Below are 22,466 nucleotides of genomic sequence, written 5' to 3'. Positions count from 1 at the left end.
TGCAGGCCCGTGAGGGGAGGGAGGAAGGGTCAGAGGCGGGATTGATGGGAAGGGTGGAAGAAGAGGAGGTAGTAGGGGTGGAAGAGGGAGGAGAGGAGGGGGGCAGGTCGGTTGATGATCCCCAGGGAGGGAGGGAGGTGGGTGAAGACAAAAAGAAGATAGGGAGGAAGAAAGCAAGGGTGGGGGAAGGGATGTTTAAGCTAGGGGTCCGGGATTGGGCGGAGGAGGAAGAAGAGGGTGGAGGGGAAGGGACCATGGATGATGGTGTGGAGAGAAGGGAAGGCAGCCAGGAAGGCGGGGGGTGTGGTAGCGAGGACTGATGGCGGGACTGCTATTGGTGTTCGCCACACTTAATGTGGCTAGTGTCGCCTCCCAGAGGGCAAGAAGCTTGGCATTTGATGGCCTCTCTGCTGTGGAGGCGGACTGTTTCCTCCTCCAGGAGACCCGGTTGCAGACGCTGGAGGACATCCGGCGGGCAAAGAGGGCCTGGAGATGGGGACCCTCTATCTGGGGTCTGGCCGGGGAGAGGTATGGGGGGATAGGCATCCTCTTTAAAACCAATAAAGTAGAGATTCAGAGGGTGGTGGAGCTGGGTATTGGTAGGTGTTTGGTGTTGGACGTAATATTGCGGGGGGTGGCCTTGCGGGTGATTAATGTGTATGGACCGCAAAGCAAACAGGGAAGGTCTGCATTGTTCAACAAAATTAAGCCTTACCTATACACTTCAAGGCAGTTGGTGTGGGGAGGAGACTTCAACACTATCTTACGGAAAGAGGATAGTGGGGGGCGGGCACCACAAGTACGTTATGATGGGGTTCGACTAGCGGGGATTATGAAAGGAGCAGGGCTGGTGGATGTACATATTGCACTTGGTGGTGGGAATCAGGGTTTCACCTTTTCACGGGGCACCTGTAGGAGCAGAATTGACCGGTTTATAGTTCGGGAAGGGGCATGTAGGCAGGCACCTAGGGTGGTGGAAGTAGATTTCTCTGACCACAGGATGGTGATGATAGAGTTGGGGGGAGGGGGGGCGTGCAAGCTAGGGAAAGGGTTGTGGAGATTGAATCTCAAATGGTTGAAGGAGGGGGTGTTGCACCAGGAGTACCTGGAATTCCTAGCAGACCAGGTGTCCATTCAGGGTGTCTTCCCTTCCCTCAGGGACTGGTGGGAAGTACTGAAACACCGCACCAGAGGGTTTTTTCTCCGTCAGGCAAGGCGGGAGGGAAGGGAGGCCACCCGGTTGGGGATCGCCCTGAGAAAGCGACGGGATAATCTAATTTCCCGGGGGGGGGGGGAGGAGGGAGGATATTGAGGTACTGCAGCAGGAGGTTGAAAGAGTACAGTACAACCGCTACTCTTCCCTCGTCTACGAGCGGGACTTCGGGAAGCTGCTTGGTCCGGACCCGTATGACTGCTGCAAGGAACGAAGGGAGAGGAGGGTGGTGGTGGGGTTTAGGGATGAGGGGGGGGGTGCTCCAAGAATCCAGGGAAGGTATTTTGCGGGTGGTGGGGACGCATTTTGGGCGGGTTTTCTCGGACCTACAGTTGGGGACAGAGGCCATGGGAAGATATATTGAGGGGACCCCGGGGGTGGGTAACTGGGGGCCCCATCTTCAGGTCTTAACGCAGCCATGGACGCTGGGTGAGGTGGAGGAGGCCATTGGGGCCTTGCGGCGCAGAACAGCGCCGGGGCCGGATGGACTTCCGGCGGAGTTTTACCAACGGTTCAGGGACCAGCTGGCGCCGCTCTTCCTGGAACTCTGGGAGGAGGCGCGAACAGGAGGATCCTTGCCGGAGTCTATGGGAGGATCAGCATTGGTCCTCCTTAGCAAAGGCAAGGACCCTCAAGACGTGGCGAACTGGCGACCAATAGCACTATTGAACAGCGACCGGAAGATCTTCGCCCACATGCTTCATGCTCGCATGAGGAAGGTCTCCGGTGAAGTGCTAGCAGTCCCGCAGAGGTGTGGGGTCCCAGGAAGGGGGGTGCTGGAGGCAGTAGCCTGGGTGAGGGAGGGCTTGGAACATAGCCGGGTGGGAGATGGTAGGTTGGTCGTGGCCTTGGACCAGGACAAGGCTTTCGACCGAGTGCAGTGGGAGTTCTTGTGGAAGGTCCTGGATCACTATGGCTTCCCGGGGGAGTGGATCGCACAACTGCAACTGTTGTATGCTGGGGCGCGATTTTTTCCCCTGGTGAATGGATGGAGGGGGGCGGAGGTGGGGGTCACGGCAGGGGTACGGCAGGGGTGCCCATTGAGCCCCCTGCTGTACGCTTTTGCCATAGATCCCCTGGTGCAGAGGCTAGGAGGAGGGGGGGAGGGAGGGCTCAGAGGGGTAGAGGTTGGCAAAGGGAACGTATTGAGAGTCATCGCTTATGCAGACGATGTCACCGTTTGGGTGGCAGACCAGAGGGAGGGGAGGATGCTGCGGGAGACCCTTGAAGAATATTCCAAGGCATCGGGGTCACGGGTAAACCTGGGTAAGTGTACTAGCTTGTGGGTGGGTCCAGAGGAACGGCGATTTAACCTAGGGGGCGGGTTTCCTGCAGGGATTGAAAGAATGCGGGTGTTGGGAGTGTATTTTTGGGGGGGGGATTACGGGCGGGAGAGTTGGGAGCAAAAGATATCGGAGGCAAGGGAAAAGGTGGATCGTTGGAAGGGGTGGCGGATGTCCATGGCAGACAGGGTCCGGTTGTTGAAGACCCAGATAGTCCCCATGTTTCTCTTCTTGAGTTACATCTGCCTTTTGCCGGAATGCTGTTTCACTTCATTGTACAGCGTGTTTTTCAACTTTTGTGGGGCAACAGGATGAACCCGGTAAAACGCAATATTACTTACCGGTCGCGGGAGGAAGGGGGGGTGGGGATGGTAAACCCTGTCTTGCTATTCTCCTCCCTGTTCATCCAGTTTAACCTTGGGCGGGGGGGAGGGCCGGAGGCCCCAGGGTGGGCACAAAGTGTTGTGCAGTGGTGGGAGGGATTTTGGGGCCCTTGGTGGGGAGGGGGGGAAGGTGGGGAGGTTGCGGAAGGGTTTCCCAGAGGGGGTAGGCTACTACAAATCCTTAGTAAAGCTGGTCCGGTTGTGGGACATTACATGGGAGGAAATAAGGGCGGGGCAGAGGGAGAGCTGGGTGGAGCGGGTTCGCTCCCAGCATTTCTCATCTCCCCTGACTCTTAGGGATGCTCCAGGGCCCGTGCTGAGGCAGGGCCTGGGCTTTATTTCATCTAGACGACTCCCGAACAAGTACAGGGACATTGCCTGGCTGTCCCTTCACGGTAAATTATATGTTAGGGCAAATATGTACCGAAGCATGCAGGACCGAAACTGCCCGAGGGGGGAGTGTGCTGGTCAGCTGGAGACGATGGACCACTTCCTTATGGAGTGTCCATTCTCCAGAGCAGTTTGTGGAAGAGTGGCCGCCTTGTTGGCCATCCCCAGCTTCACGTCATACACCTATGCAGACTGGGTGTACGGGAAGCAGCAGGGGACGGGGCGGCTGGAGCCAGGTACCGCCTTCCTCATATCAGTTATTATCAGGTACTGCCTGTGGGTGGCCCGATGCGGGGTGTCTATGCGCCAGGAGTGCAGGTCGGCTGAGCAGGTTTCCTGGGACGTTGTCCGAGCCGTCCAGGAATTGGCACGCTGGGAAAAGGTGGAGGGGGGGGGGTACTTAATTTTGGGGTTTGGTGGAAGCATGTACGCTTGAAGTTGATTTGAATGTATGGTGTGGGGGGGATTTGGGGGGGGGACGGGTTTTATCGGGTTTGTATTTTTTGTATAAAAATGTAGTGGGGCTGGTTTTACAACGGCATGATGTAATGTCTTGAATATTGGTTTTTTCCGTTTTATTTAATAAAGGAATTCTCCAAGCATCCACTACTCTCTCCGTGAAAAAATACTTCCTGACATTTTTCTTGAGTCTGACCCCCTTCAATCTCATTTCATGTCCGCTCGTTCTACCATCTTCCCATCTCCGGAAAAGGTTCATTTGCGGATTAATACCTTTCAAATATTTGAACGTCTGTATCATATCACCCCTGTTTCTCCTTTCCTCCAGAGTATACATGTTTAGTTCAGCAAGTCTCTCCTCATACGTCTTGTAACGCAAATCCCATACCATTCTCGTAGCTTTTCTTTGCACCGCTTCAATTCTTTTTACATCCTTAACAAGATACGGCCTCCAAAACTGAACACAATACTCCAGGTGGGGCCTCACCAACGACTTATACAGGCGCATCAACACCCCCTTTCTTTTGCTGGTCACACCTCTCTCTATACAGCCTAACAACCTTCTAGCTACAGCCACCGCCTTGTCACACTGTTTCGTCGCCTTCAAATCCTCAGATACTATCACCCCAAGATCCTTCTCTCCGCCCGTACCTATCAGACTCTCCCCGCCTAACACATACGTCTCCCGTGGATTTCTATTCCCTAAGTGCATCACTTTGCATTTCTTCGCATTGAATTTTAATTGCCAAACCTTAGACCATTCTTCTAGCTTCCTCAGATCCTTTTTCATGTTTTCCACTCCCTCCCGGGTGTCCACTCTGTTACAGATCTTAGTATCATCCACAAATAGGCAAACTTTACCTTCTAACCCTTCGGCAATGTCACTCACAAATATATTGAACAGATTCGGGCCCAGCACCGATCCCTGAGGCACTCCACTACTCACCTTTCCCTCCTCCGAGCGAATTCCATTCACCACCACCCTCTGGCGTCTGTCCGTCAACCAGTTCCTAATCCAGTTCACCACTTCAGGTCCTATCTTCAGCCCATCCAGTTTATTTAAGAGCCTCCTGTGGGGAACCGTGTCAAAAGCTTTGCTGAAATCTAAGTAGATTACGTCCATAGCTCGTCCCTGATTCAATTCTCCTGACACCCAATCAAAGAACTCAATGAGATTCGTTTGGCACGATTTCCCTTTGGTAAAACCATGTTGTCTCGGATCTTGCAACTTATTGGCTTCCAGGAAATTCACTATCCTTTCCTTCAGCAACAGAGTCTAAAGAAAAATCTCTTACTCAAGGCACTAATCTGTTTATCAAAAGGTAATTTAGAATGCAATATTATCACAAGTACTTTTAAATAATCTTCAATTTTTAGAATCTCACCTGAAGCCAGATAGATCTTTCTGGAATATTATCTATAACACCAAATCACAGAATCTTAGGGGCCCGTTTACTAAGCTGCAGTAAAAGGGGCCCTGCGCTAGCAGTGGTGGCCGTTTTTGCAGCTCGCTGAGGCCCTTTTTACCACAACGGATAGAGAGGCCAAAAAAAGAAATAGCCATGCAGTAAGATTGTACTTACCGCGTGGCCATGTGGGGGGAAGCACTTACCATCATCGACTGAGGTGGCAGTAAGGGCTCCCATGCTAACCGATCACTGCCGGATAACCCCCTGTGTAAATATTTTTCAAACATTTCCGCTAGTGCTGGAAATGCCGCACATTGGGAGTGGAACTACCGCCGGCGCCCACGTTGGGCTAGCGGTAGTTCCAGATTGCGGTGTGGTAATCCCTTTCAGCAGTGGATCTCAAATCTTTTTTCAGTCGGGACACACATGATGTACGATGTTCGCATATGTGACACACCATATATATGACCTTCATTGACATTTGGTCTGGCACAATGTAGCAGTTATGAGTTAAATGTAAACATGCTCTGAATCCACAAAACCCTTATCCCTCCTCCCCATCTCATATCATCTGATTAATAGCAACGTATCAGGCACATTGTTAAATACAACCTCCCCTCCCCCCCCCCAACAGTAGCACTAATTCCTATGACTGGTAAAAACAGAGCATGCAAACAGAATTTCACACCTTGGTCACAGGCAACACACAGACAGACCCTCACCAAATACAAAACCGCTTTAATAGTTTATAATATTTGATGTACCACTCTTCTTATCGTCCAGAGTGGTGTACAATATAACACAAAAGGAGAAAAAGAAAGCTACAAAATATAAGAAAGATCCATACAATCCATTCACACAGAACTAACATGTTCAGACCTAATTCAGCCGATAAACACTCACCAACAGGTCACCAAAGTTACTGTTATGCTAAGCGGTATATTAATAAACCAAATCAAAACAAGGGATCACAAATTAGAAATAGAAAAATAATGAGAAGGACTCAATTTGGAATCTCAATAAGTCATACTGGGCTTGTACCACAACATTGCAGAAATAAAATAAAAAATGCATTTCTTTTTTACTGCATACAATACAAAAGACATCCATGATGCACATTTCCCAAAGCTTCCATATTCCACTTAAATTTAAAATAAAACACTTTTTTTCTGTCTTTGCTGTGTGCTCAATTTATTTTTCCAAGCATGCTGGTCCCAGTTTCTCTTTTCAGCTTTTCTGTCTACTGCTCTCTTTCTAGTATGTGTTGACCATTTGTCCTTTCTGCAATTTCTGCATGTCTTCTTCTATTCCCTCACTTCTCCTCCACCCTTATTGTCCAGCATTTTCCTGTCCCTTCTTCATTCCCCTCTAGCCCTGTAATCCAGCATCACCCTGTCTCTCCTCCACACCTATGGCCTAGGAACTCCCTGTCCCCTTTACCTTCCCTTCCACCCCTATGGCCCAGTAACTCCCATTCCCCTCTCCCTTCTCTTCCATCCCTAAGGCCCAACAGCTCTCTGTCATTTCATTTAATTTCATTTATTAACATTTATATTCCACCCTTATCCAAGGCGGATTACAAATGAACACACACTCATAAAACATATAAAACAAATTACATTATGACCAACTAAAATAACCAGCCTGTTTCCTGAGGAGAGATGGTAATGTGTCCCCTCTCCCTCATGGTCCAACAGCTTTGTACCCCATCACCCCTGTGGTCCAGCAACTCCCTGCCCCCTCTTCCTTATGCCCAGCAGTCCCTTGTCCCCTCCCCCTCCACCCCTATGGTCCAGCAGCTCTGTCCCCTCTTCCTCATTGTCCAACAGCTTTGTGCCCCCCTCTCCCCCCATCACCCCTGTGGTCCAGCAACTTCCTGTTCCTTCTTCCTTATGTCTAGCAGCTTTGTGTCCCCTCCCTCCCCCCACTCCTAAAGTCCAGCAGCTATGTATCCGCTCCCTCCTCTATAGTCCAGCAACTCTGTGTCCCCTCTCCTGTCTCCTCTGGTTCAGCAACTCCTCTCTTCCCCTTCTTATGGTCCAGCAGCTCCTTGTCCCTTCTCTCCCCCCACCCCTATAGTTCAGCAAATCCCTGTCCACTATCCCTTATGGTGTAGCGTCTCTTTGTCCTCTCTCTCTTCCACGTATGGTCTAGTAACTCCCCTTTCCCCTTCCCTTCTGATCTAGCAGTTGTATCCCCTCTCTTCCCTGCCCCTGTAGTCCATCAGCTCCATATCCACTCCCCTCCATCTCTATATTCCAGCAACTCCCTGTCCCCTATCCCTTATGGTCCTGCAGCTTCATGTCCCCCCTCCCTTCCCCCTATAGTCCAGCAGCTCCATGCCCCTTCTCCCCCCCCCCAGCACCCCTATGGTCTGGCAACTCTCTGTCCCTTCTACCCACCCTTCCACAGTCCATTAGCTCTGTGCCCCTTCCCCCGTCCAACAGAAGTGCAGCCTCAGTCCTCACAGCAGCGGTTGGGAGGAAAAAGCAAAAGCAGTAGAAAACAGCCGGGGAGAGGAGACCCAGCTGCATGAATTCTGACACCGCACTCTTTCCTGGGCTGTGCAGACAGCAAACCACATATATGGGCTTTTCATTTCCACCAGAAATGAAAACCCTGTTAAACACAGTTTGCTGCCTGCACAGCCTGCAAAAGAGCACAGTGTCAGAGTTAGTGTAGCCTCGTCTCCTCTGCCAGGCTGTTTCCTGCTGCTTGTGCTTGTTCTTCCCAACTGCTTCCGTGGGGACTGAGGCTGAACTTCTTTTGACACACCGGTTGAGAAGGTTGGGGAGTGGGATGCAGCAGGCCTTGAGCTTGCACATGTGCTCAAGAGCCCCACTTCTTATTCACTGCAATAGCCCAGTAGACTATAGTGGTGGTGGCAAGAGGAAGTAGGCTCAGCAGGGGAAGGAAAGATGGGGGAGATGCTGATCACTTGCAGGGAGGGGGGAGGATGATTGGAAAAGGAAATGCAGATGCTGATCACTTACAGGGGATTGGAAAGAGAAGGGGAGATGCTGGACAATTGGTGGGGATGCTGTACTATGGAGGAACTGGGGAACAGCGTATGCCTAGTAGCATTATAAAAATGATTAGTAATAGAAGGTCATATGCTGGACTGCAGGACAGTTGGGGAAGAGAAGGGGAGATACTGCTGATTACTTGTGGGGGGGCGGGATTGGGAAAGGAAGGTCAGATGCTGGTCACTTGCAGGGGGGCAGGAATGAAAAGGGAAGGAGAGATGCTTGCCAATTATAGAGGTACCAGGAAGGTAAGGAGATATGCTATATAACAGGGGAACTGGAGAAGAGAGGGCACTGCATCTCCCCTCCCCTAAGGTGTTTAGTGTTTTCCCTTACCCTTTCTTGCCCTCTTTAGGAAGGCAGTTAGCCTACCTACCACACCAGGAAGGAGCCTCTGGTTGTGGCAGTTAGCATACCTTCCACACAAGGAAGAAATAGGGGATGACCAAATGACTTCCAGCAGACAGATGGATGGAATGTGTAGTTTTATTGAGTATGCACCATAAAAAGGGATAGGTCCTCCTGCCTCAGGAGTCACAATCACTGGATAAAAAACATAAAACAGTTATAATAAAACACAAAAGAAATACTAATATAAACACAAGTAAAAAAAACAATAAGTAAAAAAAACAGTAAATCTTTAAAAACAGAGTATATGTATGAAAGATATGTAAAAAGACATAAATACAAAAAACAGTCTGATGTAAATTAATAAGCATGCACTACAAAAACATATGTATGAGAGTGTATATAACGTAATACATGCAAATATAATGTATTAAAAAAAAAAAAACCAACTACAGTACATGAAGGAAGGACATACATTCTAAATAGATACCTTATGGATCAACCATGGTAATGATGTAGGTGATTGAGAACACAGGGCCCATAAAACAAACAAAAACACTAGGAGACTAAAAAATCACTAAGGGCCTCTTTTACAAAGCTGTGCTACCGATTCTCGGTGCAGCAAATGAGAGGAAGCCCAGTCGATTCCTATGGGCTTCCTTTCATTTGCGTCGCGGGAATCACTAGCACAGCTTTGTAAAAGAAGTCCTAAACAAATAACACCTATAGTGTCCCAAAGGATACAAAAAAAATGCATAAATAATGAGGAAAAAATGATAATTATGAAATAAAAGGAGAAAATTCATAAATAATGAGGAAAAAAATGATAATTATGAAATAAAAGGAGATGAGGGCTCCATAAAATAACCATTACAATAATCATCATCTCCTTTTATTTCATAATTATCATTTCTTTTCTTTATTCATACGTGGTTCTTTTTACAGCTGGACGTGTTTTCTCAATGGTCTGGTTTGCAGCACTGCCTTTCACCGTTGTTTACCTCAGCGCTCAACAGGTTGGTAAAGACTTCATTTGATCTCTTTTTGCCAATGAGCTACACAATTTGTGACACAAGTTTTAAAAATGTTTTAAAACTCCATAATCCCCTAGAACTACTGTGAATAGCCCTGTTGGCAAGAAAGTCACAATTTAGCTTGTGTTCCTTGGATCATCGGTCATGCGTTTGATACAAGTTGGTGAACGCCTCTCCGGTACTATGTAAGCCACATTGAGCCTGCAAATAGGTGGGAAAATGTGGGATACAAATGTAACAAATAAATAAATACATTTATTCAGGCTTTTATACAGTTTTTTAAAACATATTTATAGTCTTTTAATTATAAGCCATACATTATTTATGCATTTTTCGTAACCTTTGGGAGATTTTAAGATTTATTTATTTAGGGTTTCTTTTACAAAGCCGTGGTAGCGATCCCTGCGCGGCAAATGAGAGGAAGCCCATAGGAATTGAACAGGCTTCCTCTCATTTGCCACACAGGAATTGCTAATGTGGCTTTGTAAAAGAAGCCCTTACTTAGTGCCTGCCCCTTCCATGCATCATTTCCAGCGCACTGGGCTTTTTAAAAACGTTTCTGCACAGGTTGCCACCAGGTTAGCATGGGAGCCATTACTGCCTCCTAATCAGGTGGTGGTAAGGGCTCCCCTGGGAAATGGCCGCATGGCAAGTGGGCCCCCTTTTATCACAGCGTGGTAAAAGGGGCCCTAAGTAACTTTTTAGCATCCTAATGTTTTTGTTTGTTTTATGGGCCCTGTGTCCTCAATCGCCTGAGTCATTAACATGGTTGATCCATAAGGTACAGTGGGGGAAATAAGTATTTGATCCCTTGCTGATTTTGTAAGTTTGCCCACTGACAAAGACATGAGCAGCCCATAATTGAAGGGTAGGTTATTGGTAACAGTGAGAGATAGCACATCACAAATTAAATCCGGAAAATCACATTGTGGAAAGTATATGAATTTATTTGCATTCTGCAGAGGGAAATAAGTATTTGATCCCCCACCAACCAGTAAGAGATCTGGCCCCTACAGACCAGGTAGATGCTCCAAATCAACTCGTTACCTGCATGACAGACAGCTGTCGGCAATGGTCACCTGTATGAAAGACACCTGTCCACAGACTCAGTGAATCAGTCAGACTCTAACCTCTACAAAATGGCCAAGAGCAAGGAGCTGTCTAAGGATGTCAGGGACAAGATCATACACCTGCACAAGGCTGGAATGGGCTACAAAACCATCAGTAAGACGCTGGGCGAGAAGGAGACAACTGTTGGTGCCATAGTAAGAAAATGGAAGAAGTACAAAATGACTGTCAATCGACAAAGATCTGGGGCTCCACGCAAAATCTCACCTCGTGGGGTATCCTTGATCATGAGGAAGGTTAGAAATCAGCCTACAACTACAAGGGGGGAACTTGTCAATGATCTCAAGGCAGCTGGGACCACTGGTCACCACGAAAACCATTGGTAACACATTACGACATAACGGATTGCAATCCTGCAGTGCCCGCAAGGTCCCCCTGCTCCGGAAGGCACATGTGACGGCCCGTCTGAAGTTTGCCAGTGAACACCTGGATGATGCCGAGAGTGATTGGGAGAAGGTGCTGTGGTCAGATGAGACAAAAATTGAGCTCTTTGGCATGAACTCAACTCGCCGTGTTTGGCGGAAGAGAAATGCTGCCTATGACCCAAAGAACACCGTCCCCACTGTCAAGCATGGAGGTGGAAATGTTATGTTTTGGGGGTGTTTCTCTGCTAAGGGCACAGGACTACTTCACCGCATCAATGGGAGAATGGATGGGGCCATGTACCGTACAATTCTGAGTGACAACCTCCTTCCCTCCGCCAGGGCCTTAAAAATGGGTCGTGGCTGGGTCTTCCAGCACGACAATGACCCAAAACATACAGCCAAGGCAACAAAGGAGTGGCTCAGGAAGAAGCACATTAGGGTCATGGAGTGGCCTAGCCAGTCACCAGACCTTAATCCCATTGAAAACTTATGGAGGGAGCTGAAGCTGCGAGTTGCCAAGCGACAGCCCAGAACTCTTAATGATTTAGAGATGATCTGCAAAGAGGAGTGGACCAAAATTCCTCCTGACATGTGTGCAAACCTCATCATCAACTACAGAAGACGTCTGACCGCTGTGCTTGCCAACAAGGGTTTTGCCACCAAGTATAGGTCTTGTTTGCCAGAGGGATCAAATACTTATTTCCCTCTGCAGAATGCAAATAAATTCATATACTTTCCAAAATGTGATTTTCCGGATTTAATTTGTGATGTGCTATCTCTCACTGTTACCAATAACCTACCCTTCAATTATGGGCTGCTCATGTCTTTGTCAGTGGGCAAACTTACAAAATCAGCAAGGGATCAAATACTTATTTCCCCCACTGTATATATTTAGAAAGAATGTCCTTCCTTTATGCACTATAGTTGTTTTTTTGGAATACATTATGGGATCCTTTTACAACACCACGATAGAGCTACCACGGTGTTGTTGCACGCCAATCCAGCACTATCGCCGGCCCACTGCTGGAGCCAGTGGTAGTGATGCCCCCAACGTGCACCATTTCCGGTGCAACCGGAAATATTTTTAATTTTTACCGCCGGGTTAGCGCAGGAGCCCTTACCACCTCCTGAATAGGTGGTGGTAAGGGCTCATCCTGGGAATGGCCATGGGCAAATCCATGTGTGGAGCCTACCGCAGGCATCCTTTTACCCTACCTTTGCAAAAGGGGCCTTGTATTTGCATATATTATGTTATATACACTCTCATACATGTTTTTTTACAGTGCATGCTTATTAATTTACATGAGACTGTTCTTTATATTTATGTATTTTTACATATCTTTCATTCATATACTCTGTAATGTTTTTAAGATTTACTGTTTTTTACTCATTGTTTTTTTATTCATTGCTGTTTAATTATATTGGTATTTTTTTGTGTGTCTTATTTTAACTATTTTATGTTTTATATCCAGTGATTATGACCCCTGAGGCAGGCGGTCCTATCCGCCAAAACACAGTCCCGTGTCGGGCCCTTTTTATAGTGCTTGCTCAATAAAACCATGCATTCCATCCATCTGTCTGCTGGAAGTCATTTGGCCATCCCCTACTTCTTCCTTGTGTGGTTTGGATTACCACAGGGTTTTTTTTTCCTGGGTTTTTATTGCCTGTGTAGTTAGTATATCTTCACAGCACTCATTTTGCCAGCATGAAACCCTATCCATCCATATATTCTTTCTATGGAGTTCATCCCTTTTTGAAACAGGGAGCGGGACTTGGTGGGCCTTGAGCACCTGCATATGCTCAAAGCCCTGCACTGGCAACAATGTCTTCCATAGGCACACTGACTGCCATGTCAGTGCTGTCCCCCAAATCGTGCTCCCTAGGCAGACACCTAATCCAACTGGCTCTGGACAATGGGGAGAACTTGGGAAGAGAAGGGGAAATGATGGACTGCAAGAAGGGAAAGAGAGCTGCTGGTCACTTGTGGGGAGGTTAGAAAGGGAAGGGGAGATGCTGATCAATTGTAGGTGGAGGTATTGGGAAGGGAAGGGCAGATGCTGGACTATGGGCTAACTGTCGAAGAGACAGGGGATATGCTAGGAATGCTGGAACCATATGGGAGAAGCCATGGGGAGGATGAAAATAGAGGAGTGTGAGAAGGATGTAAGTAGAGTTAGGGTGGGGGGTGTAATCAGAGAATGGGTAAGAATAAAAAAGACAGAAGAAAAAAAACTGAAGGCAGAGAGGAGATGATTGACATGGAACCAACCAGTGCTAGAGACAGGATAAGAGACAAAAGGAAAGCACATGAAGGCTAATCTCAAATAACTTTTTTTTTCTGCATCGTATAACGAAAATGAGGTACAAAAGTGTGTGCAGTTATCAGATTTCAATGAGCTAAGCCCAATTCCGATACTCGCATTTCGGCATCAAAAACTCTTCAACAACTCCTAAAAAAAGCCACGATTTCCGTTGACATAAGCATTATTTGTGCCGAAACATGATCATTGGGATTGGGCTTAGCTCACTGAACTCCGATAACTGCACACACTTTTATATTTATATTTTATATGATATGATACAGAAAAAAGTATTAGCGTAAACAATTAAATTTATCGCTTGACTTTGAAAATAAGATGGTCAATTGGATTGTGGTATGATACCCCTTCACATTCTATTTATGAGTTTTCTGTAAAGAGACATTGTTGTGGTTTCTTATATTTGTGTTCAATATATTGTAGTTGTTTTGATCACCTTATGATTTGAATTGGTACATTTTGGGGGGCTGGACTTCTTCATCTGGATGGCACTGGTTCAGATGACTGGATAACAGCTCCCCCTCACCAAAGGAGGCTGCCTGAGGGGCTATTACATCTATACTTTCCCTCTGAGGAGGGAGTATTAGGCAGTCGCCTAACCCTTCTGCAACCAAGCAGCCCACAAGCATCAACCAGAAGAAGACACAAAGAGGCCCTTTTACAGAGCAGTGGAAAGCGCAACGCGGGCTTACCGCATGCTAATCTGGAACTATAGCTGGCCCAATGTGGGTGCTGGTGGTAGTTTCAGCCCTGGTGCGCACCATTTGCCGCTCTAGAGAAAATAGCTAGCTATTTTCCAGTGCGGCGCTAACCCAGCAATAATTGGGCAGGGCCTCACTGTACCTGGTTACTGCCAGGTTAGCGCGGGAGCCCTTAACGCCAGCTGAGTGCCCATTTTTTGGCCTTTTTACCCGCTGCGGTAAACAGGGCCGCAGCGCTTGGCAAAAATGGCCCCCACCACTAGCACAGGGCCCTTTTTACCGCATCTTGGTAAAAGGAACCCACAGTGCTCACCAACATTGGACATCTTTTTATGTATAATGTTGTGAGTATATTTCTATTTCATGATAAGCTTTGGAAAGACCATATGAATAACAGCAAAATCCTGGTGCCCCCCCCCCCCCCCCCCCCCCCGGTAGCTGCCTGTGAGGTAGTTATTACAGCAACTCCTTGTTTATCTAATATATTTATTGGTGTCTAAACCCTGAATGAGTCAATATGCTGAACAGTCAGATTCTTATTGCTGAATTTGGCTTACAGATTGTAAAATCTCGGTCAGGGACTTATTCTTGGACAGTGCCATATAAGCAGACAGATCATTAAAACTGCCTGCTAATTTATTATTAGTTTTCAAAAATTGTTGGTTTAGTTGCAAGTTCCAGCTGGCTATTACTGTCACCGGAGACCCAACTCAGCTCTCGGAAGGTAAATAAGTTCAGTTGTATGGCAAATCTGAACTTGCTGCTTCAGCACATAAGCTTAGAATGATCAAGAATTTAAAAAGAAAGAAAGAAAGAAGATTTCTTTCTTGTTTATTTTTATCAGCAATTTTACCTCCAGTTCTCATGTGAACTTACATTATCAAAATAGCAGTCATAGCCACTGGGGGAAGCTTTCTTCAGTGCCTCTTCCAAAGAGCTCACAGTTTTGTAATTGAAGGCCTCATCACAGCCAATTTCTTTTAAGTATGCAACCTTGACGTCTGTTCCAGCACAGCCAACCACTTTACAGCCCTGCAAAAGCAAAGAGATTTAACCATGTCTCATTTGTGCTCTTTTCTTCTCCCATTTCCAGATACAACTGATAACATAGAGCACATACACCGACTATAGTCCAGTTTGTACATATTGTATGAAAAAAGAAACAGAAATATTTATGGACTTCTCCACCAGGAACTTGTCTACACTCTTTGAACCCAGCTCTGCTTAAAGCCTTGACCACATCCTCCAGCAAAAACAATCCACAGATTGAGTACTGAGTAAGGTTAGGAGGTGGGGCTATATCCCAATACAGAGCAGAGCAGAGCCGGTGGGGTGAGGCGGGGCCGGTGGTTGGGAGGCGGGGCTGGTGGTTGGGAGGCGGGGCTAGTGCTGGGCAGACTTCTACGGTCTGTGCCCTGAAAATGACAGATACAAATCAAGGTCAGGTATACAGAAAGTAGCACATATGAGTTTACCTTGTTGGGCAGACTGGATGGACCGTGCAGGTCTTTTTCTGCTGTCATCTACTATGTTACTATGTTACTGAGTAAAAAAAATGCTCTCTTTCATTTGTTTTAAATTGCCATCTATTAGTTTCTGGAGTGTCCCGTTGTTTTAGTATAATTTGAAAGGACAAACAACCATTCCATATTTACCTGTTACACTTCACTACCCTCATGCTTTGGGGCCGAGTTACACGGCAGTAGCTACCTTATCAATAAGTAGTGCCTATGGCCAAATTTGTACGTCTCCTCTCCTAAATTTGACTCACAGGGTTTCCCTCCAGTAAGCAGGATTTTTAGTTATTAGGCTCAGTAAGGAAACAGAAAAAAGAGAAGCAGAGGCAATAGGTGATTTTAAAATAAAAACTCCCTATAACGAGCTGAAATAAGTGTGTACAAAAGAAGAATGATGAAATTATTATTAGACAAATAGTCCATAAGAATAACGTAGTGTAGTTGCAAAAAAATGATCAAAATGCTTATTGGGGTTAACAGCTCTGAATCTCCTTGAAACAGGTTCCTCCAGTTCCAGCTCCAACATCATGATCTCTCACTCTCAGAATGTGACTGAAAAATGCTCCTTACTTCTGAAGATAGCGGCCTTTGGCTTTTCTCTCTCCCTCTGCTACGCTGTAGCTCTTTTCTCCTCAGTACATTGGTGCATCTTTGGGGTAAAGGTCCCTTTAGTGTATCAGCCGTCTCTCTTTGGAGTTTCGTTGTGTTTCCTGAGTGCTATAAGTTTTGCCTTGCGGAACAGGTTAAGTCCCTGGATGGGTGTATTATCCCCTGCTTCTTAACTGTGGTAGGCACACTGCTTCCAGCTTCCTTTCCTCATCTGGGACTCTCAGAAGTCAAACAGCTTCACTGTGCATTCTCTCTCTGACTTGAGGTTCAGGATCCAGTCTCCCCGTGACTAGACTTTCTTTATTAGGGCACATGGTGCCTCAGGGGGGACAGCTGTGGCTCAGGCTGACCTCCACTGATCAGTTCATTTAATATGTGAACAGTGATCTCTTTTTTGGTGTATCAGGAGACAGCTGTGCTCTATTCCTCCCCCTTTCACTTACTCCCTAGGGCAGGGAACTAAGGCTCTGGTGGGACCCTGAATGGGGTTCATCACCTACAGCTCCTCTATGTGCTCCTCACTGGACACCTTCCAAGGGTGGAAGACCTGACTCGTCCTCCCTCGTACTTAGGTTTTTATACTTTCCACCAAAACCTTAAGCTCAAATCCATTTTGCCTATTTTGGCAGAAAAGACCTCCTATTGGTTAGATTTGATTGGCAGTTTTCTAGAGCAGGGGTGTATTAATGTTGCTCCTGCAACTGCACAGGGATGTACATTTCACATCTTTGCTACAAAAGTATAAATTTAAATTGTTGCCTCTTGAGACTTCTTTTAATATATAATTAATTATTTTTTCTTTAAGTATGACTACGGTTTACTGTTGGTGACTACATAAGAATAGCCATACTGGGTCAGACTATTGGTCCATCTAGTCCAGTATCTTGATTCCAATTCAGATCACAACTACCCCTGTTTCCCCGAAAATAAGACAGTGTCTTATATTAATTTTTGCTCCCAAAGATGCGCTAGGTCTTATTTTCAGGGGATGTCTTATTTTTTCATGAAGAAGAATTTACATTTATTGTTGATCTCCTCCTTTTTTTTTTTTCTTTTAACGTCTTTCAACACCACCTCCAACCAGTCCTGTTTGTTTTGAAGCTCCGCCCACGCCCCTCCTACGGAGTTGCAGATTCCCCCGTCCCTTAAATTTCAAACCCCCCCTCTGCGTTACAGACCCCTTGCCCCCCGTGACGTTTTTTTTTTTGAGCAGCGCGAGGAACTGAGTGACACAGCGCGAGGGGCGGGAGGGCGGAACAGCTGTGCTCCGAGGGCGGGGCTAGCGAGTGGCGGGCAGAGCTATTACGAAGCCGACGAACACTTCAGGGCTTCAGGCTTCACTGCAACGCTGGCGGCTTCAGAACGTTGGATGTGCTTTTTATTAGGTAGGATTATTTCGTCTTTGGGTTGCAGCGAAAAAAATTAAGGTTTCTGTGTCCATGTCCCATCGGGGCCAAACAAAAACTTTGCTAGGTCTTACTTTCGGGGGAGGCCTTATATTTAGCAATTCAGCAAAACCTCTACTAGGTCTTATTTTCAGGGGATGTCTTATTTTCGGGGAAACAGGGTACCTGGCAGAAACCGAAATAGTGTACTAAGGTAAAAGGGAAAAACATATATATATACCCTCCCTTATCTAGAAATCAACAAAACAAAAGAGGGAGAAATGTGAAAAGTGTAGCATCTCCCAAATCTATTACAAATAACTTGAAACTGAATGTTTAGAGAGAGCGCAATATGGCATCAGACATAAGTAAGGGTAGGCTATAAGCCCTCTTATAGCACTCAGCTATTTCAGGGTACAGCCTATGTAAAAGCGTTAATCATTTGCCAGCATGCCTCTTCCATTCATTTTATTTTCATTTAATAGAGAACTCAAGGAATAATCTCAAAATTGTTTGAAATATATCAAAAACTTATAACTCAAAACAGCAACCACTTATCTTTCATTGTGCCTGACGCACTTTGTGCTAGCAACTGAATACAGATCACCCGACGCCCTCTTAAAATATTGGCATTTCAGTCAAGCAAAGACCTGCATCCGGGGTTAACTGCAAGGCGCCGCAGTAATTTTCAAGTTCGCTGAAAAGTGATAACTGATGAAAACTGCATAAATGCGCGTAAACCTCCTAATTCTATGAAAGTCACCAAAACTTGCACGCACAATTTAACTGAATAACGAGTCAATTAGTGCCAATAATTATCTTTAACAAGCAATTATTGGTGCTAATTGAAATCAATATGTATGCATGTAAATTTAGGCATGTGATCCATGCCTAAATTTTATACATGTCCTGGAAAAGAGGGCGTGGAAATGGGAGGATCATGGGCGTTTCAGAGTGGAGCATGGGTGTGAATTCCAGTTACGTGTACAATTATAGAATAAGGGTGTTCTGTGCGTAAATTTAGGTAGAGGGCATTTGCACCACATTTTCACTGGCGCAAATGGACTTGCCAAAATTTATGAGCAACCCCTGCGCTTAAATGCTATTCTATAAACCGTGTCTAGCTTTAGGTGTGGCTTATAGAATAGCGCTTAAGCGGGTTTTTTTCAGTGCTGATTTTTTTAGGCGCAATTTACAGAATTCACCCCATTATGTGCAAAGAGGGAGCACTTTGTATTGCTTCAGTATTGCAGCCTGCTCACTTGATCACCACAGACTGCTCACAGAATAAAATACTACAGATTCTTTTAGATTCGTATTGGGTAAATGAAACTCTTTATTTGCACTTTAATTGGAGAGTGTATAAGTCATTATTGTTACTGCATCACAATGATTAAGAAATACACACACTATTCAAGTACATTACTAAAGGAAGGCTATAGAAAAGTAAAATAAGATAGATATTTATATATATACATACATCATCATCACTGGTCAGGAATTACATCATTCAGGCCCTTATCTCATCAGCTGGGAGGCCCGTTGCAGCAAAAGCCTGAAGTGTCCAGACCAGGAACAAGTCTTTTCTGCACAATGTGTCCATCTACAGAATGAGCCCCAGAGTTCCACCGCAACAAGCCCCCCCTTTAAGCTAAAACGTATCCAGAAATGTGCATGGGGATGCCGTCACACTCTCTCGGTTCAAGAAAACAAACCACTGGCCAGGTGAATCATTTACCGAACCTCAAGAGTACCTGCCCCCCTTCTGCACAAGCTGGCTTCAGGGACATACATTGTTCTTGGGAGGTGCCTTATCTCCTGCACCTCCCTTCTGTCCAAGCTAGCTTCAGGGACATACATTGTTCTTAGAGAGGTGCCTTATCTCATTCCTTCCAGCCTGTTCTTCGAGATATGCCAGGCAAGTAAAATACAGAAGAGTTTAAAATTTATTATCGATCAAAGTAAGACTGAAAAGCAATTCTTAATATTTTCCATGACACACTTTTAATGGCATCCGTTAAAAAAAAATTTGAAATGAAAAATTTCTGGCTGCCCATCCCTACTGTCTTTACCATTATTTGGAAAGGTGGGTAGAAACTTCTGAATATTATTTTTACTATTTCTCTGAATAGCTTCAACATCAATTTCAGGGCTTCAGTTGAGCAGTCAGAAAATAAAGAGGGGCGAGTTTCTCAAAATGTTTAAGGGCTAAGAATTGTACTTACCTTATTTAATGATACAGTGATGACAATGTCAATGAAGCAATTGTTTCATGGGTGTGTGTGTGTGTGAGTGTGTGTGGGGGGGGGGGGGGAGAATCTTTGCCACTATTGGCATTGCAGAACAGTGCATTACAGTAGTGGGAAATAAGAACATAAGAGTAGCCATACTGGGTCAGACCAATGCTCCATCTAGCCCAGTATCCTGTTTTCCAAACAGTGGCCAAGCCAGGTCACAAGTACTTGGCAGAAACCCAAATCATGGCAACATTCCATACTACAAATCCCAGGGCAAGCAGTTGCTTCCCATGTCTGTCTCAATAGCAGACTATGGACTTTTCCTCCATGAATTTGTCCAAACCTTTTTTTAAACCCAGATACGCTAACCGCTGTTACCACCTCCTCCGTAAAAAACTCCTGAACTTAACTATTCATTGCGTGAAAAAATATTTCCTCCTATTTGTTTTAAAAGTTTTTCCATGTAACTTCCTTGAGTGTCCCCTAGTCTTTGTACTTTTAGAACGAGTAAAAAATCAGTTTACTTCTATTCGTTCTACACCATAGGCATCCTCCCCAACTCTTGAATTTCAGAGGGGTCTTCTTCTTGCCTCCTCTCTGCTATTGATCTTACCTCACATGTTGAAATCTTTGGTTGTGGCTCCGATTGTGTGTAATTTTAATATTTGAACAAAACTAGTCCACTGAAAATATGCAACATAAGTGTCAGTATAGCAAGCTGTAGGCAGAAGCAGAACAGTACAGGTCAGTGCATTTTTTATATCGTTGTATTTTGCACAGTACAGGAGGAAATGCATTTCTGTTTCTTTTTCTCCAGTGTTCCACTACAGACAGAGTCTGGCTGCTTGGGGATTGCCTGTACATTCCTATTACTAACATGGAATCATTTGTTTTGCATTTGATGAGACTGTGATCAAGGTGAGATATTTTGTGAGCATGCAGTTTCTGTGGAGAGTTTTGTAGCAGTCTGGCTTGTTCTCTGGTATAATGCTGCCTTTTCATAGACTGATAAGAATATAAGAATAACCATACTGGGTCAGACCAATGGACCATCCAGCCCAGTATCCTGTTTCCAACAGTGGCCAATCCAGGTCACAAGTAGCTGGCAGAAACCCAATTAGTGGCAACGTTCCATGCTACCAATCCCAGAGCAAGCAATGGCTTCCCCATGCCCGTCTCTATAACAGGTTATGGACTTTTCCTCCAGGAACTTGTCTAAACCTTTTTTAAACCCAGATATGCTAACCACTGTCGCCACATCCTCTGGCAGCAAGTTGCAAAAGTTAACTATTTGCTGAGTGAAAAAATATTTCCTCCTACTTGTTTTAAAAGTATTTCCATGCAACTTTGAGTGTCCTCACTTCTACTTCACTTAGGATTTTGTAGACCTCAATTATATCTCCTCTCAGCCATCTCTTTTCCAAGCTGAACAGCCCTAACCTCTTTAGCCAGTTGCAAGGGGTATGGCTATTGTGGAGACAGGTCCTTGGGTGGTCACTCCACCCTTTAAGGACTGTTCTGTGTATACGAGTACTGGCACCTTTTTGGTAGAAAAAAAAAAGAAAGCACTGTAACATAGTAGATGACGGCAGAAAAAGACCTGCATGGTCCATCCAGTCTGCCCAACAAGATAACTCACATGTGCCACATTTTGTGTATACCTTACCTTGATTTGTACCTGTCTTTTTCAGGGCACAGACCATATAAGTCTGCCCAGCACTATCCCCGCCCCCAACCACCAGCCCCGCCTCCCACCACCGGCTCTGGCACAGACCATACAAGTCTGCCCAGCACTATCCCCGCCTCCCAACCACCTGTATATAGGTATATTCCAAATTAAAATACTTACTTTGATTTTTGCAATTTGTACCACTACTGAGCCAACAGCACCAGCTGCTGCATTCACCAAAATTGTGTCTCCTTCTTTCAAATGGCAAACCTCAAATAATCCAAAGTACGCAGTTAATCTGTAAAAGGAAAATAAAAACACAAGGAAACAATGAGCAAAGAAAGTATTTTAAATAACCTAGAGATCTGTGTAAGCACTATCTCTGGTCATCTTTAGAGTGCAGGGCACTGTACCCTCTAAGCTGCGTTGTTGTCCACTGCCAGCAACCTTGCCATCAAGTATGTTGTGGATATCTCATGGTTTCAATCATGCAGAGCAGGCAGGTCCCCTGCGAATCTTGCAGATTCTGCTTATCCAGCATGATTGTAATTGAAGGGCTGCTGAGAGAAAGCAGATAGAGGACTGTCAAACAGATTAGAGGGAACATTAGTGCAGAACCACACTCAGCAAAGGGTTAAGGGCCTTATTCTATAAAGGTTATGCTCCTAAATTTATATTCCTAAATTTATGAGCATAATTTGTGCTCATAAATTTACACTCGTAAATTTTGAGCATAATCTATGCTCCAAAATAGATGAAGCTTGCAATCTAGGAGCATAGATTTAGGAGCATAACCTTTATAGAATAAGGCCCTTACCCCTTGGTGACTATGGGCCCCTTTTACAAAGCTGCGGCAAAACGGGGCCTGCGCTGGCGCGTGTTTTTGATGTGTGCTGAGGCCCCTTTTAACCACAGCGGGTAAAAGGCAGGTCTTTCTTTATTTCAGGAAATGGCCGTGTGGCAAGTGAAGCATTTGCCGCACGGCCATTTCA

The 22,466-nt window shown here is 45.7% G+C and overlaps 1 protein-coding gene across 3 annotated transcripts in view; it reads right to left on the bottom strand.

Moving 5' to 3' along the window:
* The window catches only part of PTGR1 (prostaglandin reductase 1), a 71,875-nt gene that overhangs the window by 15,661 nt on the left and 33,748 nt on the right, over nt 1-22,466 (bottom strand). For all 3 annotated transcript variants that reach the window (XM_030192361.1, XM_030192362.1, XM_030192360.1), the window contains 2 exons: nt 21,655-21,772; nt 14,934-15,089 (listed from right to left, as the gene is read on the bottom strand). In XM_030192361.1, the coding sequence (XP_030048221.1) occupies nt 14,934-15,089; nt 21,655-21,772 (274 nt within the window). The remainder of the gene's footprint in view (nt 1-14,933; nt 15,090-21,654; nt 21,773-22,466) is intronic.

This window comes from Microcaecilia unicolor, chromosome 2 (genome assembly GCF_901765095.1).
Source record: "Microcaecilia unicolor chromosome 2, aMicUni1.1, whole genome shotgun sequence".
NCBI classification, from domain to species: domain Eukaryota; kingdom Metazoa; phylum Chordata; class Amphibia; order Gymnophiona; family Siphonopidae; genus Microcaecilia; species Microcaecilia unicolor.
The sequence above is the reverse complement of the archived record's forward strand: the minus strand, read 5'-3'. Positions and strand labels throughout refer to the sequence as shown.